This window comes from Talpa occidentalis, unplaced genomic scaffold, assembly GCF_014898055.3.
Source record: "Talpa occidentalis isolate TD23 unplaced genomic scaffold, MPIMG_talOcc4v2.1 talOcc4.7, whole genome shotgun sequence".
Lineage (NCBI taxonomy): Eukaryota > Metazoa > Chordata > Mammalia > Eulipotyphla > Talpidae > Talpa > Talpa occidentalis.
In genome coordinates, this window is record NW_023605083.1 from 122,550,048 (window position 1) to 122,577,180 (window position 27,133).

At 60.0% G+C, this 27,133-nt stretch overlaps 1 protein-coding gene across 1 annotated transcript; it reads right to left on the bottom strand.

Annotated features, from left to right (window-relative positions):
• On the bottom strand, positions 1 to 26,859 carry ARHGAP27 (Rho GTPase activating protein 27). Its single transcript, XM_037492842.2, is given in 18 exon segments — positions 1 to 271; positions 381 to 486; positions 645 to 779; positions 868 to 945; positions 1,104 to 1,202; positions 1,270 to 1,392; positions 1,498 to 1,609; positions 2,560 to 2,658; positions 5,634 to 5,738; positions 6,241 to 6,331; positions 6,625 to 6,692; positions 7,014 to 7,097; positions 7,170 to 7,247; positions 7,473 to 7,655; positions 7,957 to 8,016; positions 8,018 to 8,380; positions 24,928 to 25,572; positions 26,738 to 26,859. Coding segments are annotated over 17 exon segments (2,589 nt in total). The 5' UTR covers positions 25,555 to 25,572; positions 26,738 to 26,859; the 3' UTR covers positions 1 to 93.
• Between the last annotated feature and the right edge of the window lie 274 nt (positions 26,860 to 27,133).

A 27,133-nucleotide genomic window follows, 5' to 3' on the forward strand; every position in this document is an offset into this window, starting at 1 on the left:
CCTCAGAGACCAGAGTCCAGGGTGGCCTCGGCTGCCCAGTTCCAGGGGTCGGCCCCGTCCCAAGTCCGCAGCGCCGGCCGAGGCGGGCGGTGGTCAGTGAGGGTGGAAGATGTCAGCGCACTGCTGCAGGATGAGCTCCACCACCTGGTTCTGGAACACCATGGTCATGGGCATGCTGGCCTCCTCCGTCTCGGGCCGCAGCAGCGTGGGCCCGAACACGATGGCGACGCTCTGCACCGACATGCGGTTCTCCTCGCCGTGCTCGATCACCCTGCGGCGGGCACAGGGGGTGGCATCAGGGTCCAGATCTGGGGGGAGGCCAGGGGCGCCTGCTAGCACCCCCTCCCCATTCCCCACGCCCGCAAGGGCTGCCCCCTCACCGGCACAGGTGCTGGAAGAGCAGCCGGAGCGTGTCGTGGTTGGGGGCCGGCAGCGAGCGCACCAGGTCACGCACACAGCGGCTGCGCTGGGCCTGGTCCTGCAGCTCTGGGGACGGGGCGCAGAGAGGGGGGGTCGTCACGCAAGGGGAATGGAGGGGGCTGGCCCCAGCGTGTGTGTTAATGGGGGTGTCTGGGCCAAGGGGGCCTCCAAGGCAGGCCAGCCCCACCGCCCGCCGCTCCCCGCGCCGGCTCCCGCGCGCTCACTGATGGCGGCCATGAACTGGCGGAAGTGCGAGAAGGGGAACAGCGGCTCCGGCAGCTCTCGAAAGAAGAGCTTCAGGGCGCCGGTGATAACGTGGACGTCCTCCCAGCGCCCGTCGTCCAGGTCAAGGCGCTCATCTGCGGCAGGTGGGGAGGAGGGGTGACGGGGGGGTCAGCAGCCCTTTGGGCCCTGGGTCCCCGGGGCAGGGTTGGGGCCGGGCCTCACCGTGGTTCACCCTGTAGCGCAGCTTCTGGATGGTGGCCAAGTTCCCGCTGATGCGGTACAGTCCGTCGATGTCCAGTCCTGGGGCAGAGGGAGGCGCTGACCCCGGGTTTGTAGGGGTGGGGTGAAGCCCTGCTGTGAGTCCTACTCAAGGACTCCTGTTTTCCCCCTTGACACTGCGCCCACCCGGGGGTCCGTCATGGGGTGCCGGATACCCAGCCCAGCCCTGGAGCACCTACCCCGGGCCTCGACGGTGCGGATGCACTGCTGCACGAAGCGCGGCACCGAGCTCCTCTCGCGCTCACACAGCTCCTCCAGCGGGCAGCCGAACACCTGGTCTGGGGGAGAGGCTGGTCAGCGGACCGCCTGGGAGCCACTGCGCCCCTCTCCAGGCCCCTTGGGTACCTCTGATGTAGCCCTTTTCCCGCAGCGACTGCATCGTGGGCCGCCTCTGCAGGAACTTGCGGAGCTTGTGCCGGACCTTGCTCAAGTCGCTCTCCAGGCCCCCAGGGCCCAGGGCCAGCGCAGCTGCCACAGGGAGACGGATGACCCAGTCAGCTGATGGTGCAGGGGTTACCCCTGCTGTCACCAGCCCCCAAAAGATGCGTCCTCCCCAAATCCATATCCACACACCTGCACTAGACCGCAGGTCATCTTCCTTATCCTGCCAGCTTTCCAGGCGCTCCCTGGGCCCCAAGTCCACACCTGTGTTCTCGCTTTCCTCCTCTGGGGGCATGTCTGCAGACTGGGATCACGAAGAGAGGCAGAGCCTGAGGATGGCTGAGGGTCCTTTTGGGGTGGGATGCAGGAGCCCAAGTGCCCTCCCAGCAAGCCTGGTGACCCCAGGCAGGGAATTCACTCTCTACCCTTAAGCAGGTCAACTGCCTTCTCCACCAGGGGGCCTCAGAGCATTCCCCTGCCTCTTGCATGGAGCCCCTTCAGGTGCTGGAGGCAGTTATCCTGTTCTCTCCCACCACCACCCACGCCCCGCCCCCACCCCGCTTTATCCCGGCCACTCTATCCACCTCCTAGTTCCTGGTGCCTTTCCTCTATATTTTCCTCAGCTCCTCTATACACACTGTACTAGGTCAGCATTCCTCAAATTAAGTGCATTCCTATTCTGAGCTTGCAGTTCTAGGCACGGTTGCCAACAACCATACCAATATCATCTCCTTGGATCTAGATTCCTACCTCTATTAATACAGCCAAATGCTGCACCCAATGTTGGCTTACAGGGAATTAAGGGTCAAAAAGTCCCAGGTTGTTCACAGATGAATCACTGTCAGAGGGGGCCTGCCCCATCTCTACTTATGCAATTGATATTTGAACCTGAAAAATAGCAGACTCTTCAGTTTTTTATCCTGTCATTCCACCCTGAGGCTGTTTCTCAGATAATTAGTTTTCCTCCTGTCTCTTGAAATGGAACATTCCTCCAGGATGTGCCCCTCCACCCCCTCCCCTCACCCCTCCACAGGGGCTGGATTCAAACACTTAAGAAAGGCTATTTCACTGGCAGCCCATCTGCCATCCAGCCATAAGGGGGGACTCCTCTGCAAGGAGGGGTACTAACCCACGGGTACTGGGGAGCCCCTGGTGCCTGAGTGGAAGGCCTCACCAACAGTGGGCACAGCTGCCCTGCATAACGGCTGGCCATCCCCTCCCCACCAACCGTGGAGGCCCCCAGGCTCTGCCTACCAGCTCCTTGATGCCCTGGCTGATAGCCTTGTGCCAGTTGCTGATGATGGCCTCCGAGTCGTGCTGAATCAGGTACTCTGAGCCATCTCGACTTCGCAGCTGGAGGAAAACAAGTCACTCAGTGATCTCTGGGCTCAGGCCCCAGGGGGATTACAGAGATGGGGCTGATCTGTTCCTATCCCCAGGGATTCAGAGCCTAAAGGTGCAGGTCAGGCATTCCGCCTCACCAGAATCAGCAGGTGACCACATCCCTGGGTTACAGATGGGCAAACAGGAGTTTCCGCAACTGCCTCGGGGACACACAGCAGTGAGGGGCGGAACGCGGGTCTGAATGTCACAGTTGCCCGGCTCCCTGTCCAGGACACTGTCCCCAGCCCCAGCCTGCCTCCCCGAGAGCCACAGAACACGGCGGGCCTCCGCCACAGCCCTGGCCAGCAAAAAAGTCAATGCAAAGAAGTCCCTGTGTGAGACTCCTGGCAGCAGTGGAGGAAATGCGGGGGGTGGGGGGGGCAGGTTTTGAGAGCACCTCACAGTCAACCTGGAGAAAACAAGTGTGTCCCCCACACATACTGAGGACTTGGGAGTGTTGCCCCCACTTTTGTAGTCTCTAGTCTTCACCCTCTCCCATACTCCAGCCTGGGCAAGGCGCCACTGCACCAAGAAATGTAAATTAAACAAAATGCCAGAAGGAAATTTCTGCTGCTTTTTGACTCCTGGAAGCGCTTCTTGACAGCAGGTTTTCCGACTGTTCACTCTGAGGAAGATCAACAAGCTGGAGGAAGCACTGCCTGACCGTCTGCTGCTGGACGCTCCCTCCCGGCCACAGCTACATTCTTCCTTAGGGTGCCCCGAAGTCTGCATCTCCAAAGCCTCTATTTTATACCACGGAGGAGCAAGCACAGGCGGTCTTTAAGCGACTGCTGGGGGGTCCTCACTCCCTAACAGCAGGTCTCCCAAGAGCTTGGTCAGGCGGTTGGCAAAGTGTACTTCTCCATCCCTGGCCCCCAGGACCAAGCCCTCATGTTCATGTGAATGCTGGGCGGGGAAGCTCACACCAACACTGCCCATTGGGGCCAGTGAGAGTCAAGAGTCAACAGAAACTACCCCAAATAACAGAGAACAACTTCCAGAATCAGAGCGGGCTAGCTTGGGCTGCCTACCTTTTCAACTTAGGCTAGAATACTATTTAAAGGGCTTTTTCAAACCGAAAAAAAACAAAAACAATGACCTGCACACTCCAGCAGGTCTGGAGCCTTCTGGAGAATTCCAGAGCCTTCTCCAGGCTGGCAGGGTTTAGTGCAATGCAGCGTCAGCCGTCAGAGTCTGATGGAGGGGGCAAACAGATCCCGGCAAAGACTAGAGACCCTTCCGAGAGCAGACAGCACAGCCTCACTCTAATCTAAGATGGCGAGGGCTCTGCCTCTGTTATTCTGGAAAGCAGCCTCAAAACTCTTCTAAAACAGATCATTTGTGGCAGCTCCTTCAAACATAGTCAGTGTGTGCTTGCAAGTTTCATGCAGAAAGCAAGGTCGTACAGTCACACATGTTCTTCAGAAAGCATTCACCCTGTGGAACGCACAGGCCAGTGACAACCCCACACCAGCCGTTCTCAGGAGCTGTTGCCCAAGTTTTCTGTGGTTCTAGGGTGACCAGGAACACATGCTGAGGAAATTTCCCAGACCTAACCAATCTGGTCATCCTGGATGATACAGAATTTAGAGCTGTGTCTCAAAAAAAATCCCAGTTGCCTATGGGCTGTCCCTGAGTGGAGCAAGCCAGGGCTCCTAGTCTTCATTTAAGACGCAGCTCTCCTTCTGGCTTGAGCAGCTTCTGCGCCACCTGCCTTCCAGTCCTTGCCAGAAAAGGCAAGGCAGAGGTGTCTATTCTGAAACCTGCGCCAAAGGCCCGGCCAGAAAACTGAAGCGTATCTTTCCATGTCAGAAGAGGTACAGGCTGGCAAACCTGATGCCCTCCTCGATCAGACTCTGCACTCTACCCCACCAGGCCTGGAGCAGGCTCTGGAATTCTCCTCCAGAAGGCTCCAGACTTACTGATCAGAGTGGCTCATGAGAGCAAACGGGTTTTCCAAACCTGCTCAGTGGATACTATGGTTCTAGAGCTGAGGGAAGCATGAATCATCAGAAAAACCACTGAATGAAACGTGAATCACCAGGAAACCATCAAACTCCTGGGAGAGCTGCTTTTCTGAACTGCAACATGAGGTCACCTAGAAGCACCCTGAGAGTTCCTTGTACATTGGAGCTCTCTGGCGGGGCAGGGGCCTCATTCTTCTGGACTCCATGTTCACTGGAAACTTCTTCAAGTGCTAAGGATCAGGAAATGGTCTTGATTTCCCTCAAAATCTGTGACTCTTTCCAACAGCAAGAGTCACATAACTGAGTACGCTCCCTTTTCACTTTGGCTTCCAGGAAACCCGCAGTTATTATTTTTTTTTCCAGCAACAACTTCAGCACCTGTACCTCATCTGCCCCTAATTTCTCTTTACATGGACCCTTCTTCTAACTTGTCTGGCCCTGGCTTTTCAGTGGATTTTACCAGCTCACCTCGTGTGTTTGTGTGTGAGTTGACGCAAAACTTTGGGGGCCAACGTGGGGATAATAACATCTTGAAAACAAGTGGCAGTGACAGCTCTGCCACTTGCCTGGGCCTCACAGGCCTCTCTCTCCCTGCTGGGCAAGCCAGAGAAACATGTCCATGGACCTGGTTTATTCCCTGGGGACCCTGTCCAGTTGGAAGCTGGGCTCTGACCAGTCAGAGAAGGTACCATCCTCCTCCCTGCCCAGTCTACAGAATAAGGAGCCAGGGATGGGGCAGCTGGGATGCGGCTGCCCAGAGCCTCCTAAGCCTCCCCACCCTGGGAAGCCAAGTTCCTGGAGCAGGAACTGCACAATCCAGGATGCCAGAAACACTGTGAACAAGCCCTGAGGTCGGGGTGCCTTTGCCCCTGAAACCTGAGAATGCAGCCCCAACCCTTCCCAGACCCCCATTCTTTGAGTTTGCCAAGTGAGGGTCCCAAGCCAGTGGTCAGCCCTATTCCTCCCTCAGCCCCTCACCTCCAGTACATTCTTCTTGCTGGATTTGTCTTTGGGGGCCCAGGTGAGCGAGGCCCCCCTCAGTTCCACTGTGTACTCAGGAGTAGAGAGCTTGGAAGGCTGCCTCTGTGGGAGAGGGAAGAAAGTGGGGGGACACAGTTACAGAGAGCACTCAGCTCAGAGGGCCTGCCACAGCACCTGGCTCCTATCCACCAGGACCCCTGGGTTCCAGGGACAGGGGTCACAGCTTTGGGGGAAGGGGACTCAAGGGTTTCTGGAACCCGGAGATCCTGGCACTTTGTAACCATACAGTTGCAGGATGGCTGGTCCTCTGTTTGCTGCTTAGCACCAAGGAGAGGAAAGGAGAAAGAAGGGCAGCCCCATGGAGCAGGGGTGTCCAGTCCCCAACCTCCTGCCCACGTGGCTGGAGTGGTCCACCCTCAAGGGAGGCTGGAAGTGCTTGTCCTGGGGTGAATCAGCTGCCATCACCTCCCAGCAAGGCCCAGCTCCCTTGATACTCCTGAGCCTCTGCCTCAGGGCTGGACTTCCACAGCCAGACAGACCAGGTAAAGGCCCGCGGGAGTCAGGAGCAGGTGGGTGGCCCCAACCCCGGGGGCTGGGGACTCACCAGACCAGCTGCCACTGAGCTCTTGGAGTCCTTGAAGAATGTCAGGACGCCACCCTCCAGCACTGTCCAGGAGGCGCTCCAGTTTTTCTTCCTGGGTAAAGGTGTGTGTGGGGGTGGGTGGGTGTCAGGGCTGGAATTTGGCTCTGGCTGAGGCTGCCCTTCCCTCCAGGAGCAGCAAGGCAAGGAGTTTCAGAACTCTTTGGGGCACCCCAATCACAAGGGGTGGACTCTCAGGTCTAACACCCTAGCCAAGGGACATTGGGCAAGTCTCTATCTCTGTGCTGCAGAGTCCTCACCAGGCCCCCGATGGCGCACGGATGGTGCCCAGTGAAGGTGGTCACTGAGGCCCTCCCTGCCCTGGTCCGGGTACACCCGGGTTCTCACCGGAGTCTCTTCCCCTTGTCCACTGTCTTCGTGCGATGGAGCACACCTGCCTTGTCCAGCGTCTTGATCTTAAAGAGAAAAGGCGAAGAGGAGGGAGCTGAGGAAGTTAGCCTTCCCTCAGCCAGCAACTCCCCGTAGGTTGGGCCCGAGTCTCCGCTGAACCCTCTTCACTGCTGGGGGTGGGGGGTACCACTTCCACAGCAACAGCAGCAGGACTTTCCTCCCAGCTCCCCCCAGCTCTGGCCTGGGATGACCCAGACCCCGGATTCGTTCAGCCCAAGTGAATGCTGAGGCCTATGGAGGAGACTTGCCCAGCCTCAGGCCTCCAGTCCTCCAACCTCCACTTCTTCTATGGGGGTCCTGCCAGGGCCTGGTGCCCACTCCCTTACCTTCTCCTCTGGTGGGCTGGCCTGTGCTGGCATCTCACTTTCCTGGCTAGGTTTTCGGATGCTTCGAGGGGCAGGGACAGGGACCTGGGGAGAAAGATACTGTCAAGTACAGTCCTCTCTCCCCCAGCACCCCCTTCCCCAGCACCCCCGGGTTACCTGGGGCAGCTCCCACTGCACGGAGGCATCACTGGGGTTGTAGAAGTAAGGCTTCCCGTGGTCCTCCAGCCTCACCCACTGTGGGGAGAGGGAAGGGTCAGGGCGCCCGCCCACCTCGTGGCAGGACGGAGAGCTTCCCGCCAACCAGAGCCCCACAGGGAGCCCCGGAGTCCGGAGGGGCGGTGCAGGGTGCAGTCTTGGGCTGACTCGCGTTCTCCGGGAGGGGGAGCTTGGAGAGTGAAGGGAAGCGACCAGTGAGGACCAGTTGGGGAGCAGCCGGGACTGCCTGGGCCCACACCCCACCTGCTCTTGGGTGTAGTGATTGGTGTAGATCGTCTGTCCCTCAGCGTCGACGTGACAGGCCCAGCCAGGGGGCGTGGCGAAGGGCGCACTGGGGTCGGGCTCGCTTAGGGAGCCCTCGGGAGAATAGTCCTCCTCGGGGTAGGACGCGGGCAACTCGGGGTAGTCCGTCTCAGGAGTGGGGGGCTGCCGGGAGCGCAAGGCGGAGTCAGAGGCTTTCGGAGGCAGTACTGACACCGGGCCGTGCTCTTTCGGATCAGGCCTCATCCCGCCACCTCTGCTCCCCGGGTCCGCAGGGAGCCGGAGACGCGGCCAGCGGCCCCCAGAGCCAGCCCGGACCCGACCGGCTCGGCCCCGCCCCCGCCCCGGCCCCGCCCCCCGCCAGGCCCCGCCCCGCCAGGCCCCGCCCAGCCTTCAGTTTCCCCAACCCGGGTGCAGGGGCGGGGCCACGACTCCCCGCCCCGCCCCGCCCCGCCCCGCCCCTCACCCGCTCGTCCCGGGGGCTGCGGAGCCCCTCGCCGGGCTGCATGTCCAGCTCGTCCCGGGCTCGTCCTCGCCTCGTCCTCCCGCTCGTCCTCCCAGGCCGTCTCGCCCGTCAGCGCGTTGTAGAAGAACACCCGGTGGCTCTCCTCATCCCAGTACTGGCCCCACTCGGCGTCGAGGCTCTCGCGGCTGCCCACCGAGGCCGGGGAGGTGGCCGGGCTGGCGGCTCCCTCGGCGGCCTCGGCCTCGAAGGGCGACTCCCAGGTGGTCACGCCCGTGTCGGGGTTGTAGTAGTAGGGGCGCCCGCTGTCCGCGTCCGTGTGCGTCTCCCACGCGGGGCCGGCGCGCGGGGCAGCGGAGGCGTCGGGGGAGGCGGCCCGCGGCTGCCGCTCGAGGTTGGCGTAGACCGGCTCCGGCTCGGGCTCCGGCTCCGGGGGGGCGGCCACCTGCTGGGGGGGAGGCGTGACCTTCAGCAGCCCCGGGGTCACAGGCCCGCTCAGCCGCTCGCCAACTGCGTGACCTTCAGTAAGTCACGGTGCCTCTGCCTCAGCTTCCCGGGCTGCAGAATGTCCGCCCAGTTCTAGAAAGTGCGCTAACAGCACCAGGAAATGTTCTTCAAAGTGCTCAGTAAAGTGTGGAAGTGCCCCAGATGCGTGGAGCGATGTCATTAATTATTTATTAGCAATGATAAAATATTGGTTACTGCGTTCTTCCAGCTGTGCCAATCAAAGGGACCAATCAAAGGTTGGGCAGGAACAGAGAACTGGCCTGGACCTGTGCCTTCTGGACCCCACTCTGGTCACAGAGGGCAGGCCCTGCTCCATATTCCCGTCCTCACCAAGACACCCTCCCCCTCCCCCAGCTCTGGACTGCAATGGGCACTGCCTCTGCATAGGGGAAGGGAGCTTCCTAGGTGTGTGACCTCAGAATCACAGGCCTCAGAATCAGTTCCAGGCTAGAGGAGAGCCAGTTGGGAGAGAAGGCGGAGCAAAGAAAGGGGAACCCCCTACCCAACCCCAAAATAAAGTGAGGTGGACTCAGTCACAAAGAATGTAAGTGTTAACACCCTCAAGGCCCCAGCTACCTGCAGGGCAAAGTCTAAACCTTTAACCAGGCACCAGGGCCATCCATCAGCACTTGTCTTCCAGCCTGTTTCCGGCCAGGCCACTCCTTGCTCCTGGCTTTGAACTTTAAGCTCTAGGAGCAACACTAGGGGAGGGCCCTCACTGCCAGGTCTCAGCCCCAGCCCCACCTCTTTCTTCTTTAGGACTGATTCCTCTTTCTTCTTTAGGACTCAGCTCAAGTGTCAGGTTCAAGACCTTTCCTGAGATTTCTTCCTTGTGCCCACCACACCCAGCCCTCAGCCCACTGGAGGGATAGAAAACTAAGCCATCAAACCCCAGGAGGCACAGCACTCGGGGATTAACACTGTTTTCGAAGAACACATAATGCTACAAGGGGGGAACAAAGTTCAAGATGGTAAACTCAGCATAATTCCAGTTCTGTTGTTCTAGAAATCCTCCAACAGGCTAACAGAAGTGTAGTTATACAGATTGGATTTGGTCGTGTTTAATTGTTTTCTTTAAACATGTTTGCTGCCTCAACATTTTGAATAAACCTTTTTTTTTTTAAATCCCAGACGTCCCCCTGTAGCTCTAACACCCCCCACCTCAAAGCCGTAAATCCTCAGAGGGGCCTCGCTTGGGTCCTCAAGCACCTAGGAAAACACTCATGTGTCCAGCAAAGTGTCACCTGCTCTGGGCCAAGCTTTGTTAAAGGCACCGGGAATGCAGCAGGGAGCAAATGGATTCAAGTCCTTGCTCTGGCAATGCTGATACACCAGCGTGGGTGTGTAAATGGGGGGAGGGACCCCAAGTGAGGAGTAAAATGTGCAGCCTGCCAATAAAACACTGTGGGGGGGGGGCACTGCCCTTCAGCAGGTGGCTGTCCCAGGCAGGTAGGAGAAACCAGGTAGAGCAGTCCTGTAGTTCCTCACCCGCTGCCTCCCCCACGCCACACGCGCCCCTGTGGCTGAGCCCGCCCCTCCACTTCTCTTTTCTCTCTACCCACTCCTGCCCCCTATGGCATCCGGTTATTCCAACCACAGCAGCCCGCTGGCCCTCCCCAGAACACCAGGGGCATCCCCTTCCCCCTTCACCCCCTACCCCACCCCTCAGCCAGACTCCCGCTCTCATTCCCTGCTCCTCCTGCGCGCTCCCCTTCCCTCTGGAGAGACGCCTAGCCATGGGCACTCTGCTGCTCCTCCTGTGAGGGTCCCACGGCACTCTGCCTTGGGGTCAGTTGTCTGCCCATCTGCCCCCCAAGGGTAGGAGTTTCTTGAGAGCAAGACCAGGATGATGTAACCCACCCCCGTGGGCACGAAGCAAGTGCTCCGCTGTTCTGAAGCCCACGGCAGACCCACCCAAAGCACCTGCTGCCTGAATATAGAAGCCAGCTCTGTGCAGACTTCAGCAGCAGGTACGCACGCCCCAACGGGAGAGCGGGCGAGCTGTGAGCCAGGCCTTCCAGAGTAACGGCTCCGTGGAGAATGTAGGCAGTGGGTGAGGGAGGTGGATGACTGGACACGCTTACCACCTACCCCGGCTGCACCCATGACCTCGCCCATGCCTGGGACAGGGCTGGAAGGATGTACAGGGTAGAGGGCGTCAGGGAGGCAGAAGAGCCAGAGAGGAGCGGGGCTCTTTGGAGCAGGGATTTCCATCTGGTCAGGCTGCTGGCTTTGGCTCAGAGCCTCAGGGAGTCCCAGGCTGCTGGGGCTAATGGGGAACTCACACTCAGGAACACCCCAGCAGCAACAGAGATTGGGCAGGTAGAAGTTTAGGTTCCTCACGTGACAGGCAGTCACGAGGAGGGGAAGAGGCAGGATAGGGCAGCAGGGCTCCCGAGTGCATCAGAGGCCAGATGGGGGCAGGGCAGTGCTCCTTTGATCGAAGCACATTCCAAGGACTGGTGCAGCCCAGGATGCAGCTACCTCACGAGGCAGTGGAGCTGGCGGCAGAGGTGGCCACGTAGAGTCCAACTCACTATTAGGGACGCTGCAGCCCCAAGGCCCTTTCACCCTCTAGAACTCTCTGTGGAGCCCCACAGAGCTAAGACAGAGGTGCTTTGCTCTCCTGGCAGAGCCCCAGCCAGGATCAGAGTCCCCAGAAGCCAGTTCTGCCATGGCCTCCGACCTGAGCTCACCCAGGTTAGAGTGGGGTCAGCCGCCCTGCCCCCAGCTCCCAGAGGCCCAGGCAAGACCCAGCCCACTGACACCAAGTCTTGGGGTCCAGGCTCCAATCATGCGGGGTCACCAAGTGGAAAAGAGGAAGTGGTCTGCACCTCAGGCCAGAGGAAGGAGCCAAGAGGGGCCTGACTCCCACCATCGTCTGCTGCCAGGCCCCCGGCGCTGCGCTGTTTTCCAGTTCCCTGCCTTTTCCCACAGGCATGTGGCAGATCTGTCTCTTCCCCACACCGATGACCATCTCTCAGATTCCTTTGCCGCCCCCTCACTGAGGCAAGGCCGCAGGAAAGGAAAGAGGAAAGAAGGGGGGAGTTCCGAACCTCCGGGAGATACCTGCTCTGAACCCCAGTTCACTCGGCTCCTCACAGCACCAGCGGTGGTCCCTGGCCCCCAGAAGCCTCCCCGCCAGCCCCGTCAGAGGCTGAGCTCGACCCCCAATGCCAGGGGCCCCTACCTGTCCCCGCAGGGCCCGACTGTACCTCCTGGTCAGCTTGGCAATCCTGTCCACCATCCTTTCCCTTCTGAGCTTCTGGGATGGAGCCCTGGGAAGGTTTTGGGGGTGGAGCCAAGGGGCACAAGCCCAGGGCTGGCACAAGGCAATGGGGAAACAAGAAGTTGCCTTGAAATGGGGGGAGGCTGAGCCTCGGGCCCGTTTCCTGTCAGGGCTGCGGAAGTGCACTCTAAGAGAAGCTGCGTGAGCCGGGTGGGGGTGGGTGCAGGTCAGGGCTATTTTTATCGGTCAGGGGCAATCTCTTCCCCCCAGCGCCCCTGATTGCTGACGCGCTCTGAAGCCCAGGCCCAGGCCCGGTAACACAGCAGGTTCCAGAGGATGGTGCAGAAGCCCCTGCCGGGAGGGTGGGCCCTGCAGATGGGGGCAGACAGAGGCGGCCGCAGAACACTGGGGTCTGGGCTAGCATAGGCTGGACGGCGAGTGGCCGTCAGCTCCTCCCAGGCCCAGGGAGGATGTGATGAAAAAGAGGAAGACTGAGTCCAGGGTGGGGGGCTGGGGGGAGGGTTTTCAAAGAGGAAGGGGTCTGGGCAGATGTGGTATCCCAGGGAGGGGGTGTCTGCACCCTCTCGCCACAGGGAGGACAGGAGGGGCTCTGACCACACCACGCCACCTGCCTGACCACCTGGGCCTGCGGCCTCCAGCCTCAGTCACCCAGATGCCCAAGTGCCCTGCTTGTGTGTCCCCCCCACTTTCAAGGACCCAGAGAAGGGGGACAGGAACCAGCACCCCCACTCTACCCTAAGAGCATCCCCTGGCCCTGGTCTTTCACCCTCTCTCCAGGTGGGTGTTCAGACCCTGGCCAGCGGACACGGCACGTCACCCCAGTGAGGGCCGCAGGCCTCCTCCACGCCCTTGGGGACCATCTTGTCTTCAGCTCTCAGAGGGGCTTCCTTCCAGCTCTCAGCGGCAGGCAGTGTCCTGCTCACCCGCCCGCCACCTGAAGGCTCTCCTGAAGGGGCTGCCGAGCTCGCAGTTCAGGCTGGGCCCCTCGCCTCTGCCCTTCCCGTGCAGCAGTCCTGCCCCAGCTCTGGCCTCCTTTCTCCTCTGCCCTGGCCCCCAGGCCTCTCCTCCCCTGAATCCACTGTGAGCTCAGGGAATGGATTTGGGGTATGGGACCCTGGGGATGGGTCCAGAGCAAGTCTGGGCCTATGCCCTACTCTGTCCTCAAAAGCTGTAGTGCTACTCCCTGACTCCATCCCCTGTGGCCCAGAACACTAGAGGCAGACTAATCCTCCAGAGAGGTCTCCCCTGCTACCCCGGGCCCCGGGAGCACACAAATACCCCAGTGGAGCCAGGCCAGGGAGCTGGGACTGGACTCTGTAAACTCCAGAGCAGCTAGAAGCTCTGAGCCACTAGGAAGGGGCTGTGCTAGGGGATGCGTGAGAGGGCAGGACGGGACACCAGGCCCTCCACACTGCCTGCAGGTGGAATTGGGGCCTAGGGTCTTCCTGTGTTGGGGAACGGGAACCTCAGAAAAGACAACTTGCTTCTGTTTCGCAGCAAGACCACTGGCCCAGGCCTGGGATCTCCCAGCAGGCACTGGCCCCAGGCTCCAGAGACTCAGCTCAGCTCTGGGCTGCTCTTCTTGGTCAGAGTTAGCTCCTCGGGCCTTGTCTGGGCTTCCCCTCCCCCAATGAGAGGAGGTGGTGACCACAGTGGCTTCCCAGTGGGGTACGCCTCTCAACCGCACCCTCATGCACCCTCATGCCTGGAGAGGTTCGTGGTGGGGGAGGGGGCAGAACAAGGCAGGTGTACGTCGCCTCCTCTTCAAACCCCCTTCCAGGAGCAGGTGCACCAGGAAAACCCCATCAGCTCTCCAGCCAGAGGCAAAAGTAAAGTCTGCAAACTGGGTCTCAGGGGCTGGGGAGAGGCAGGAGCTCCTGAGCAGACCTGCAGCTGCCCCGTGCGCCCCTGCCCCGGGACTGGGGGGAGGCCAAGTGGGAGTGTCTGTGATCTCAGGGTAAGCTGGTGTCTGGCTCCGCTGTTTGCCTTCTCCAGGATGGGCTTATGGGCCTTGCTCAGTACCCACCCCAGCCCCACTGACCCTTCTACTGTGTGCATCCGGGAGGCTAGGGGGTGACCCTATAATAGGCCCTTGAGCCTCAGAAGCCCAGGGGCGCTGTGCCTGGGCTGTTATCTGCTCTCTCAGGGTAGCTGTGTCTGTTATCCTCTACTGCCCCTCAGCGTCTGCGAGCCTGGTTTGGGCTGGGGCCTGGGGTGAAGCCCGTGGTGGTGAGGGCCCCCCTGAGGCTCCGTGTAATCTTATCACAGGCAGTAGATTCCAAACCCAATGGCCTAAGGTGAGGCGTTGCTGGTTTTTTTTGGGTTTGAGGCAGGCCTCCTCTTCCCCCCACCACTCCCCAAGAAAAGCTTGGCCTCTGTGAAACAATGGCGCAGCCCCCTGCCGGCCCACCCTTGGGAGCAGGCTGCACCTCGGCTTCTTGACCTCTGGGTCTCCAGAGCCATGGGCACTGGACTCTGCCCCAGGCCTCTGGGTGAGCTCCTAGGTCTGCCTGCCAGGACTGTTCCTCCAGGGTGGGTGGGGCCTGGGGTGGAGTCCCTTCCCTGACTCGGCCCTGCCTGCTCAGTCAGGATGGCTGCACCCAGGAGGTCACCGGGGAGGAATTGGAAATGTTCTGTCAAGGAACTTGCTGGCCAGCAAAGGCTAGGTTCTGAGCCAACGCTGCCGGGAGGGCAAATGTGACGGCAGTTTGACACCCCCCTCCTCAAACGAACCTGCCCCGGCAGCTCCCATTTCTCCTCGGCCCCCCCAGGAGGTGCAGATCCCTCCTCTCCAGCCCACCTCCTGCACCGGGGTTCACCATTGCCTCTTACCTGCTCTTACTCAGAAGATGCCTCACCCCAAGTCTCCAGCCCTTTCCACCTGACTGCCTTTGCCCCTGTGGCATTTTGACAAACTCAAGGTCTCTTTATCTTAAAGAGAAATGCTGCCCCCCTGGCCCCAGCTCTCCCTTTCTTCTCTTCAGCACCAACTTCTCGAAGGAGTGTGGGGCGGTCCAGTCACCCACTCGCTCTGCACCCACTGCTCCGGTCTCCCACAGCGTCCTTGATGTCACGTTCCCCCTGGTCTGACCTGGCTCCTCTCCAGCAAGTCTTTCTTGCCACCCTGACCCTCCCAGGCCCTCCCAGGCTGGGGTGGGGGCTCCGGCTCTGCCTCCTCTTCGTCAGCTGCTCGCCCCAGCTAGCCGGAGCGCCTGTGCAGCCTCTGCCCAGCTCCCGCGGCCTGCCTAGGCGCGAGCTCACTCACCACAGCCCTCCCAGGCACACAGATCAGCTGCCCAGCTGGATGTCCTGGTCCCCTCCAAAGCTGCATGCCCTGAACCCAGCCACCCCCCTGCCCTGGAGATCATCATCCTTCTCATCTCAGCACCGCCTGCCGCTCAGGCGCAGACCCGCCGTCACCCCTGAAGCCTGCTTTCCTGGAATCATCTGCCGCCGAGCACGGTGACAGGCCGGTCCCGGGAAACACAGGGTCAGAGGGACGCGGGACACCACCCGCGTGAGCAAACCGCACGGAACGACACACACATGCGACGGGCAACGGGCCCGGGTTGCGAGCCGGGGCCCTCTCAGGGCAGAAGGAGCGGAGAGGCTCTCGGCAGAGATGGGCCACCCATGCTACGAGGGTGGGGTCCCGCGCAAGCCACTGTGAGAGGCTTGTTGGGGGGAAACTCACCCTGGCCTGGGTCTTAGATGCATTTAAGGAATTCACGCTAATTTTGTTAGATCTAATGATGGCATCACGGTTGTGGAAGAAAACACATTTTTAACAGCTGCATGCTAAAGTTCTCAGGGCTGAAATACGCCAAACTCTGGAATGTATAATTTTTTTGGAGAAAAAGAACCAACACAGCAAACAGTAATGGCTAAATCTAGGTAACAGGTATAGTTCAATTCATTTTATATTGTTTTTGCTGTTTGGAAAAAATCATCATAAAAAGAAAAGCTCCTTCAAATCTTTTTACTCGTCTGCATCCTCAGGGGGGCCACTCTAGAGGTGCTCATTATTTCTTCTCTGGAAAAAGCCAGTCCTTGTGGCTCTCCCCCGATATGTCAAAGACAAAGTAATTTCTCTCCCTTTAAGATGAGACTTGAGCTGGGGATTCTGGAGATATGGCAGCTCAGCCATGTCTTGCTTCTGCCTCTTCTGTTGTCCTCTACTGCCAAGCCAAGGGGGGTGGTGGGCAGGCCTGGCTGGCACAGGGCAGTGCCTGGCATCCAGGCTAGAAGGGGCAGACTGGGCCATTAATGAGCCCCTAGGGGGAAGGGAGGGGGAAGGGAGGGGGCACCTCCTGCCTCTAGGAGCTGATGGGAGCTGCGGTCTAAGCACTCTTGGGGAGCAGAATTTCTGCAGGCGACTTAGAGGCAGGGGCTGGCACAGCACCTGTTTCTTCTCTCTCTAGGATCCTCCGCCAAGTGGGTTACTCCAACAACTCACCCCAGCCCTGCTGAGCAAAGACCTAGACCTCTGTCAACCTAGTAGCCAGGAGGGCGGGGACGCGGGACACACTAAAGACGGTCACAAGCCACGGAGGGAAGAGGAATTTATCAGTGAAAGGTGATGGGACAATTACACAGTCGTTCAAGAAAATAAAGGCGGGGCTGTAGCTCACTCTGTCCACCGGCATATACCCCCCAAAGGTCAAAGATTCAGGTGTAAAATAATGAAGCCATAAAAATACTCAAAGGAGAAAACAGGCCTCTCCCTGGAAAGAGAAATGCAAATGCCAGCTACCGCAAGTGATACATTTCACTGTCAGGTTGGCAGGGAACTAAATTTTGACGACACTCCCTTGGCGAGGCTACAGGGAAATAGATTCTCTGACTTGTGTCAGTGGAAAAGCAAATCGATATAAATCAACGGAAATGTGGCCATATCTAGCAAATGCCCGTCCTGGACCCGGGGACCCAGAAGCCCCGCTTCTGAGGTTTCTCCTCACCTTACCCACACGTGTGTGAAAGATGACTTATCACAGCATTATCTGTGAGGGCAAAAGGTGGGAGCCACCAGACCCATCACGGCGGACTGGTTAAAGGGTGTCACCGGTCCCGACATGGGCCCTGCAATGGGAAATCAGGTCGCTCTGAGGAAGGAGACCAGCACTGTCTGTGTGCAACGTCTAAGATACATTGTCCTAGGACGGAACTGCCAAGAAGAAACAAGATGTCTCCAGGATATGTTGTTCTATTAAAAAGTCCCCTCCCCCCCAAAAAAAATCACTAAATAAACAAGATTCGGGACCGGTATTGTAACAGGGTGGTCCCCAGGAAAGGGGGAGGTTCCCTGCCCCACCCAAGGGAGGGTGGAGCTGAGCAGGAAGAGGAGAAGCTGCAGAAGAGACTGAGGAAGGAAGCAGGATGGAGCCAGGAGACCTGGAGGAGGCGCATGGAGCCTAGAGACACGTGAAGAAACTGCACTTGTCTTTTGGTCGTGGACTGGGTGACACAGATGTGGGTGAGACCCGTGGGGAGGTGACAATGACAGCTTTTATCTTGATGTTGATTTTGCTCTTTTCCTTCCGGGCTTGTCCGGTTGTTTGTGACCCTTTTCTGTGGGTCCCCACTGGAAGATGCTTTAGACTTGTAGCAGGCTTTGGGGCCTTGCTCTGGGCCAATCCCATTTGAATGGACTTTTACCCACGAGGGGACGGGTAACTTTGGGTGCTTCATTCAGAAACTAGATTCTTTGCCTTTCCTGTATTGTTTCCTAGTTTTATTAAAGTTCCTTTTCATTAAAGTCTCCTATGTTTTGTGTTGATGCGGCGGATGGCAGAACCCATTTAGAATAGGCAGGTTTGCGGGGTTTGGGCTGACCCTTTTCCCTGTCCTATAACAGTATAACGGTGTAAGAGAGAGAAAAAGCAAGCAGTCAACTATACAGTCACACTAATCTCTATTTGTATAAGGACATTCTGGAAGAAAAGAGAAAGAATAAAAGTGCTGACTTTGAGGCAAGGGAAGCCAGAGGGGGGTGAGTTGCTTTCACTAGATACTTTTAAATATTGTTTTGCTTTTTGAAGCGTAGTATATTATAATCTGAGCAAGACAGGCTGAAGAACACAATGACAAGTTGAACAGCAGTAGAGGAACTACGGAAGATTCCAATACAGTTTAAAAGAAAAGAAAAACAAGAACGGCTTTAGAATTTAAAATACATCCTTGCACTAAGTGAAGGAGAAATCACTTTTGAGATTCAAATTTGCGATCTGGAAGATCAAGGAGAAGGTCCCAAACCTCAGTGCAGAGCACGCAGAAGGAAGAAGGTGCAGACCCAGGAGCCCAGCCTCAGGGCTGACAAGCAAATGCAAGAAGCAAGAGAAATATGAAAGAAGCAGCAGGAGAAACCGGAACACATCGACTAGATTTCCCTAAGCGCTTCTAGATGACAGGGTTCTGCGAGTTCCAGATGGGGTGCTGAGAGAGTCACCCCCATATCGCACATCCTACAGGACTGGTTTGATGAGGAACGCCTGGGAGAAACAAGCCTAACGAAATGGCAGTTTAGCAGGATAACAGGTTCACACAGGGGAAAACAGAAATCAATAGCAACCAAATTGAAGGGGGAAAGAAATGTACATAGAACTGCAAGCAAACCAGCGGTGGCAAGACCAGGTTTGGGCATCGGTTGTAAAAAGAAATGTGAACAGGTTGAAATGTCCCACAAGAGTCAGCTTGGGCTTAAACTTCAGTGATGTGATGTGTACAAAAAATACACCTTTTAAAAAAGCAATAATGCTTGAATGAAAAGAAAAAATAAAAGGGGCAAAAAATAAAATGAGCTAAAAAATGAGTGGCCATATTAATAACAGAAAGGCAAAATTTAGGTTTAAAAGCATTAAACAGGGCCTCCCTGGTGGCGCAAGGGGTTAAGCACAGCGCTGTGAAGCTGTCTGCAGCCTCTGCAGCATGAGTTTGATCCACGGCTGGCCAGGGAGCTACCCACATGGCGCAGCAGACCTCTCCTGTCTCGCCCGCTGCTCCCCTCAGCAGTGCATTTCAGTCAATCCGCCTGTTCTGCTCCCCGCTGTCTCTGGCGAAGCCTCTCACCCTCCCGAGCTTCTGGCCTGTACCCCGGTTCTTGTATAAATAAATAAATCAAAAAAAAAAAAAAAGAAAGAAAAGAAAATAGACAGTTTTTCAGTGTCTATGAAGAAGAGAGAATTTACTTGGCCACAAAGAAATCAATAGTAAAAATTAAATGGGGAGATTTTACAAATCTAGAGAATGTTTTCCTCGGAAAACAGGAAATGCCAAATTCACAGCAAACTGGAGGAAAACTGGAAAAGACCACCTCTGTTCCTGAGAAAAAAATCTGCAGCTGAAAACACACCAGGTCCACAGGCCGGGCTGACAAACCTTCAAGATTCCCCTCTGACACGGCCCGAGCCAGGCCCAGGAGGGCCGGCTGCTCTGCTCGTCTCGGGACAGGCAGCCACCCGGGGCCAGGGCCCGCGCCTTCCTTTTCAAGGCCTCCCAGGCAGCGCCCAGTACAGCGTCGGCCATGTATGGAATCAGTGAAGAAATGACAGCATTATCAGCCCGCTTTGATGCCCCCCCTCTGTAAAACTCCCCCAACACACACGCCAAGGAAAGCAGAACAGATGGAAAGAAAGAAAAAAAATGCTCATAATCATTAGATCACCCAAATGTCTGTAATGGGGTTAAACTATTTTTTCAGGGGATTAGCCATTCACAACATCCAGCAAAATACTCCGGCTGTGTAGATGCGGAAGGACTCTGGCCCCTTCGGCTCCCCCTCTCTTGCGGCCCAAGTCGGCCCAGGCCCCAGAAGTCCTAGAGAGGGGTCCCTGCTCCCCTGCAGGCCTCAGCTGCACCTCCAGCTTGGGGGGAGGCGGTGCTGGCATGCTTAGGAACCCAGACTGGGGCTGGACAGGTCATCCGGCCTAGGCAGCTGCCCTGGACACCAGAATCCCCTTCCTTTGCAAACAGTCTCCCCTGGGTCCCAGCCCTGGCAGCGCGTTCCCGTTCTCCACCTCCACACCCACCACCGTCAGCTGTCACCCCCTCCCCCTTTAGATCCAGTTCCCGATCTCCCCAGCATCCTGGTGGACCACGTTCCTAATCCCCACTACCTGCTCATGACCACAGGCGTCTCTGGGTCAGGACCTGGCACTGACCAGCAGTCGGGCGGCGCTCAGTCCCGCTGCCCGGTCCCGCCCACCCCTGACACAGCTCCAGGAAGGACGAGAGAGCAGGTCTAGGGGGAGGCCAACTGCTGGGGCTCAGGAAGGAAGTGGGGAGGCAGGTGGGCTTGTCGGGGGCAGTCTCAGGAGGCCCGCGGGCTGCAGGGAAGGAGAGACTGCAGGTGAAATGAGCCCCGGCGCCCGGGCTGCAGGGAGGTTGCTCCTTCCCGCCTGGGGAGCGCGGTGGGGAGGGGGCTCGGGGGCCAGAAACGCTCCAGATGAGGATGGGCGCTCCAGAGAACCCGCTCTTCCACAGGCCGGGTCAGAGGCCGGGCCCGAGGCTCCTGGGTCAGCCCGGGGCTGCAGGTGAGTCATGGGGAGGGACAGGTCAGGCCAGGTATGTAGAAACCTGCCGGGCCACCCCAGGGTGCTGCCCTCCCTGACGGGTGGGGAGAGTGGTTGGGAGAAGGGCGACTGGACAAGGGGACTCCCTGGACCTCAGCTCTGCTGCTCTTACCCAAAGGCCAAAGGCCCCCAGAGAGGATCCGGTGGGCCTGTCCCAGGCCAGCTCCTTTCTCTCACTCACAGCTACCGGGGCTGCGCCTGGAGTGTGTTTCGAGTGGGTGCCAGGCCTGGGACCCAGACAGGGGGGCGGGGACGGGGACCCTGTGGGTTCTGGGATGAGTACAGGGAAAGACAGGCGGGGTGTCCAGAAGGAGAGGAGAGAGTGGAAACTACCTTGGCCGGCCCCTCCCCGGGTCCCAAGCCATAGGCGGCCAAGGGTCACTCACACTTCCCTGAAGAGGAGAAGCAGGCCCCGGGGCCCCTCGGTCCAGCCTCCAGCCGCCTGCCTGCTCAGGTGAGCCGCCTCCTGGCTGGGCTGTTTGCATAAGAGGCCAAGGAGGCCTGGTCTGTAACTCTTTCCTCCCTGCGGCCAATCCCGGGCAGCCGGGGCGGCTCCAGTCCAGGTCCCGGCCTGTCCCCTCCCGACTTCCAGGCCTTGGGGCGGGGATGGTGACCACACCCTGAAATCCCCGCATCAGGACGGGCCCCTGGCCCAGGGGGAGGAGTCTCCGAGGCCCAGCGTTCCCTGGAAGGGAGCGAGGGATAGAGGCTGTCACCGTCCCTCTCCTGCCCTCTCCTGGGGAGACCGCGGCGAGGGTCTGGCGTCCAGGCCCCCTTCCCGGCCACCCTGCAGGGCGGGCACACACCTTCTGCTTTCCGCGTGGACTGTCCTTGCTGAGGGGCGCAGGACGGCCAGGCCTGACGCCGCCTGGCTGAGAGGACGGAGCCGATGGCCCAGGGAGGGGCTGGGGTCAGGCAGTCCTGGACCAACAGGCGCTGGGCCACCCCCTGGCTTTGTGACCTCCGGACAGTCACGAAACCTCTCTGAACCGGTTTGTACTCGGGGCAGATGGGTAAACAGGGCTTCTCGGGCCTCCCTCCCGAGCTCGTGGGGCGAGCCTTTGAATGGAGCCCACAGGGCCGTCAGCCCGAGCGGGATGGCACCGGCCATGTCTCCCTGCCATGCGCCAGGAGTCTCTCTGTGAGGCTGAGTGGGTGGGGACTGACCGGGCTATAAAATGCTCCTCTCTTCTGGGGGGTTCCCCACTTCTGCCAACTGTCCTGTCTGCCATGGCCCCCTCTCTTCTTGTCCTGCGGTTCAACTGGATCCTCCCCAGCTCCCCACACTCCCGACGCCCCTCTGTCAGGGAGCAGGTCCCTCCCCTCTGTATTGGGCCCCCTTCACCCCTTTTCCCAGGACCCCACATCATCTGGGACCTCCTGTGACCCCCAGAGCCCCCCCTCTCCCAGAGGCAGTCCAGTCACGTGGACTCAGGGGGTTCACCCTCCACCTGCATCCCTCTCTGGCCGCAGTCTCATCCTTCCCAGCCAAGCTTCTGAGAGTTGTCTGCATCAGGCCCTCTGGATCCTGCCCCAGCCTCACACCTGCCACCCTCGCCTTCTGCCCCCCTTACCCTCCCCCGCCCCCTGCCAGCTCCTTAGAAGTGGCCACTTCTTAGGAAGTGGTCTTTAAGTGTCCTTTCTTCTGGACACTTCTCCCGGCCTTCTGGGCCAGCATCCTGCTTTTCCTCTAGTTCCTGCTTTGTCTTTCCTCTCCGGCTCCTCTCTCCTCCCTACGTCTGTCACTCAAAAGCCGCAGCCCCAGGGCTGAATCACGGCTCTGGTTCCACGGCCACACTTTCTCTGTACCCACAGCTCTGCCACAAGGTACCGAGGCCTGCTCCTGGGTGGCACACCTTGCCCCCGTGTCCTGACCCAGCTCAGCCAAGGCTGCATGGCACTTTCCCACAGGGGCGGGAGCTCAACCTTGTGCATCCTCCTGGCCCCACAGCGCCCACTTCCAAGACTCCATCTCACCCCATGTCCGGGAGCTCACAAGGCTCCTCAGTCATTCTGGAAGTCACAGGGGTCTTTCCTCAACTCCCCTTCTTCTTTGCTGAGAACTTTCAGGGGCTGCAGGTGTCCAAATTCCTGACAAGACCCTATGAGGTCCCCACGGGTCAGGCACCACCAGCTTCTGACCCTGACAGCTCACTCCTGAACCCCTGCTGCACCGGGTGGGGGTGGGGCTGCAGGGCCCCAAAGGTGCCATGTCTGAGGCCTGCACCTCTGCCGGTGCGCCGCAGCACCCTAGGGATACTCAATCACAGGCCGGACCGTGGCTCTGTCCCCTTGTGCCAGGTTCCGGTCCAGACAGAGCCCCCGGGGCTGGGCGGGGCCTCAGTCACCTTTAGATCCAAAGCTCAGCTGGAACTTGGCAGGGGTGCAGTCATGCTTAGACTGAGTGCACGGAGGCAAGGGTAGGGGAAAACAAGCAGGCTCACCTTTCAGGAAATTCCTCTAAAGGCTGCTTGGACAACTAAGAGCAGGGTGGGGCTTCCTCCCAGGAAAGAATAAATTCCCATCCCCAGAGTTTATAGGGAATGGGGTGTCAGGAAGACCCACAGCTGACCCTTGAGTAAAGCACTGTCACCAGGGCACACAGGGCCAGAGGGGGTAAGGCACCTGTTCAGGTCACAGGGTGACTCAAGGCCAGAAGTGGGGCCAGGCATAGCCAACCCCCTGGTTTTAGGGGCGTGGGACAGGGGGCTCCGGTCCTCATCCCTGGTCAACACACACTTGGGGCCAGGCCCAGTGCCAGGCTGGGCTTTCAGAGGGCAAGACCTGCCCCCCACCTGGAGGGGCAAGGAGTGCACCTGCGTGAAGCAGAGACAGAATAGAGCATGGGGGGAGGCTGGGAGTGGGGCACCTAGGAAGCGGTGGCTTGTGAGGGGGGGAATACCACTGGCATCTATCCTCTATCCCAGAGAAGCTGTCGGGTCCCCAGTGAGGGGCGCCAAGCTCTAGGTCCTGCTCAAGCTGGGGTACAGCTCCCAGTTCCCACTGACCCAGTGATGTTCTCCACTCTGGCCACAAGGGGGCGGGTCTTCCCTTGTAGAAGCCCGAGCGAAGGGGGTGCAGACCTGGAGGAAAGGACACAGCGGGTCTTGGTGGAACCCCTACTTCCACCTCTCACCCCATGGGAGGATCACAACAACTGCAATCCTTAGGTGTTGTCCTGCGTTTATACGCAAGCACCCGGGACTGGGAGGATTAAGTGACTGGCCTGCAGCTGGCTGGTGACCCAGCAGTCAAATTCGAGTCTTTGTGGCTCAAACCCTCACTCTCGGGCCTCCCTGGCGGTGCAGCAAGTTGAGCGCCGCGGTGTGAAGCTGTCCGCAGCCTCTGCAGCGCGGGTTCGATTCCCGGCCAGCCAGGGAGAAACCCACATGGCGCAGCAGACCTCTCCTGCCGTGCCTGCTGCTCCCCTCAGCAGTGTCTTGGTCCGTCTGCCTGTTCTGTTCCCCGCTCTGTCTCTGGGGAATTCTCTCACCCTCCCGCGCCTGTGACCTGTACTCCAGCTCTTGTATAAACAAAAAATAAACAACAACAACAAATCCTCACTCTCTTCACCATAAAGCGGGGGTGGGGTGGGGTGTGGGGCCCAGGATCCAGCAGACAGGATGGTGGCCCTGCCTCTGGGCACCTCAGACACTGATCCGTCCCGGGCCGTGGCGGCACCGATGGTTGCTGTGATCACACTAAGTACAAAGAAGATCCCAGGCGGACAGCCTGAGTCCACCCTCTCGGCCCCCTTTGGGTTCAACGACAAACACAGACTCTGCGGAAAGGAATGAAGGGCCCATCACACACAGTCGGTGGCAGATGTCAGAAGGGGGGTGCTCACTGCCCCCCCTCCCCGGCGCCCCCTCCCCCTACACATACACGGCTTCTCCCCGAAAAATGTCTCAGGTTCAAGATGCCAGGACCGCCCACAGGGCTCGGAGGGTGCAAGAGAGTTTTTAAAAGTGCTGCATTTCCGACTTCCCAAGTTAACATAGCTGGATTCTAAAGCAAAAACAAACAAAAACCAAAAAAAAAAAAAAAAAAACCCAAAACAACAAAACCTCACCAAAAAAAAACAAAGCAAACAAACAACCCCACCCCTCCCCCCCATAAAACTGGATTTCTTAACTGGATTTCTTTATGAAACAAACCCATCAAAAGTTATAAAACAAACGAACAAACAAAAAAGAACCGAAACGCTGGAGGCGGCCAGAAAGGGAAGCAGACCTGGTTTCACATCCACCGTCTCCTCCGCCCCCCGGCGCTGTGAGAACGGCCGCGCCAGGCCCGCGGCCCCTCGCTCCACACCCGGGGCGCTCCGAGGGCTCGGGGAGGCCCGCGCGGCACACCTGCCGGCCGCTCCGGGCGAGGCTTGGGGCAGCGCCCCGTAACCGCGTTTACTAGCATTGCTGCCGTCACAACAGTAACTCACGTCGGTTCGAGTCCAGCTCCGCCACGAGTGACGAGCGCCCTCCGGGCCCCCGGGTTTGCAGGCCCTTTGGCTGCGGGCCCGCGCGCTCTTGCTCCGCGGCCGAGGAACGCGCGGCCCCGCGCGCAGGGGCGCGTCCCAGGTCTGCGGGCTCCGCGGGGGCGCGGCCCAGCGGGTCTCCCGGCGGCCCCCCCCCCCGGCTCCCCGCGGCGTACCTGCTCGGGGCGCTCCTCCCGCGGCTCGCGCACGTCCTGGATGGCCTCGTAGACATTGTCCGAGTCGCTGCGCGCCAGGGGCCGCGGGCACACCCAGGAGCCCGCCACGCTGCAGGCCTTGAAGCCGCCGGCGCTGCCCAGGAGGCCGGCGGGGGGCGCGGCGGGGCGCGCCAGGTCGTCCAGGGACTGCGCGGGCCGCACGCGCGCCGCGGGCCGCGTGTACAGGCAGGCGGGCAGGCCGGGCGCCAGGCTGCGGCGCTGGGTGGCGGCGCCGCGCCGCGCAGGGACGCCCAGGGAGCCCTGGCGGCCCCGGGGCTCGGCGGGCGCGCTCACGAAGCGGTAGTCGTAGGCCAGCGGCTCGGGGGCCGCGGGGCGCGGGAGGGGCGCGGGCGGCGGCGGCCCGGGGGCCGGGTCCCCCAGCGCGGGCAGCTCGCGCACGTACTGCGCCGGCAGGTAGAAGGGGCGGCCGTCGGGCTCGCGCCGCACGTGCCACCAGTGCTCGGTGCTGCGGCGCAGCAGGCGGTAGCGCTCGTTGGGCTGGATGGCCACCCGGCGTCCGTCCTTGCCGGTGTACTCGAAGGGGTGCTCCACCAGCACATACACGTCCCCCTCGACGTCCGCCGCCATCGCGGCCGCGGCGACTCTCTGTGGGCGCGAGAAGGGGCGCGGGGTGAGGCTGGGGGCTCGGGGCGACGCCAGACCTCGCCGCCCTCCCCGCGCTGCGCTCGCGGTGCGCGCTCGCCTGCCCAGGGACAGGCACCTCCAAGGCGCCCGTTCTCCCGCTCAGCGATGGAATTGCGGCAACCCTTCCGTTCTGTGCTGTGGGTGAAGAGATTTGAGCCCGGCTCCCACCCCTGGATGGATATTTTGCGGGCGCTACAACGGCACAGCCCGGGAAGCCTCGGATCAAAGAGATGCGGTGATCGCCCGCGATGAAAGACGCTCGTCTAAAAGCTGCCAGGGCCTCAGTTTCCTCCATTCCGCCCGTCCACCCCACCTCCGGCCCGACGCCTGAGCCCCCGGGGGATCGGCGTGCGCAGCGCCACCTCCCTCCAGGCCTGGGGTCCCTGGTCCTCTGGGTCGGGGTGGGGGACGCGCCCTGGGGACCGCCCCCGCGCCTCTTGGTCCAAGGGCCTTGGCATACCCGGCCGCGACTGCCAAGGCTGGGGAACCGGTTCTCTCGGTTTCTCTTTCCTTCCACTGTGGCCTCGCCTCAGACGTGAACCCAGAGCCGGCCGAGCCCGCCCAGACCGGCCGCACCAACCCCTGCTCCCCAGCTCCCACCTCTCCCTGGACGGCCGCTAGCCCTCTGGCCTGCCACCTGCCCTGAGGTATCTACCCCGCCCCAAGAGAGAAACCCCAGAGAACACACTTCCTGATGGTAACACATGTGTCCCCAGGGTCCCCCAAAGCTCTCCTGGAGTGACCCACCCCACACCCCCGCTACGCAGGCTCAGCCTAAGTGTGCCCGTGCCCTCCCATCAATGCCAGGAGCCGGTCACCTGCTGCAGGGTGGCTGGTGCCTCCTGTCCTTACCCTGGACACCCTTCCTGCCCCACACAGGTGTGCCGGGGCCAGCAGCTGGGCGCTGCGGCTTGCGGCAGGCGAGGAGACCAAGCAACAGGGCCCAGCAGGCCCGGGAGACGCAGAGCACTCAGCTTTCATAACCTTTCCTGGGGGTAAACTGAGTCACCAAGCCTGCTGGGCCTCGGAGGCGGGGTCAGCAACTGCCCAGGGACCGGAAAAACAACCCCCAGGGCGGAGGACGCCTCCTCCTGGCCACCTGCCCCCACCCTCGCCCCTCACTCACCTTGGCTGGGCGGGCCTCGGGGAGCCCATGGGCGGGATGGGCGGAACCGCGCTGGGGCAGCTTAGGCCCCGGCCATCTCCCCGGGCGGGGCTTCCAAGGGCTAGGCTGGAGGGTCCTCCGGGAGCAGGAGCTGTCAAGGGGAGCAAAGAGGTAGTGGGGCGCCGAGGAAGCTGCACCCCATTCCCAAAGCGGCGGTGTCTGGGAGAGCGGAGGAAACGACAGAACGACTCTGGCCCGGCCGCCCGGCGGGGGCATTGAGGGCGGGGCCCGAACCCCAGGAAGCTAGAGGGAGGGGCAGGGGTTGGGGGCTGCGACGGAAGAAGGGGCGCTGGCGGGTCGCGAGGGGAGCCCCGGGAAGGGCGCGTCCCGCCCCTGCCCCGCCCCCTCCCACGCGGG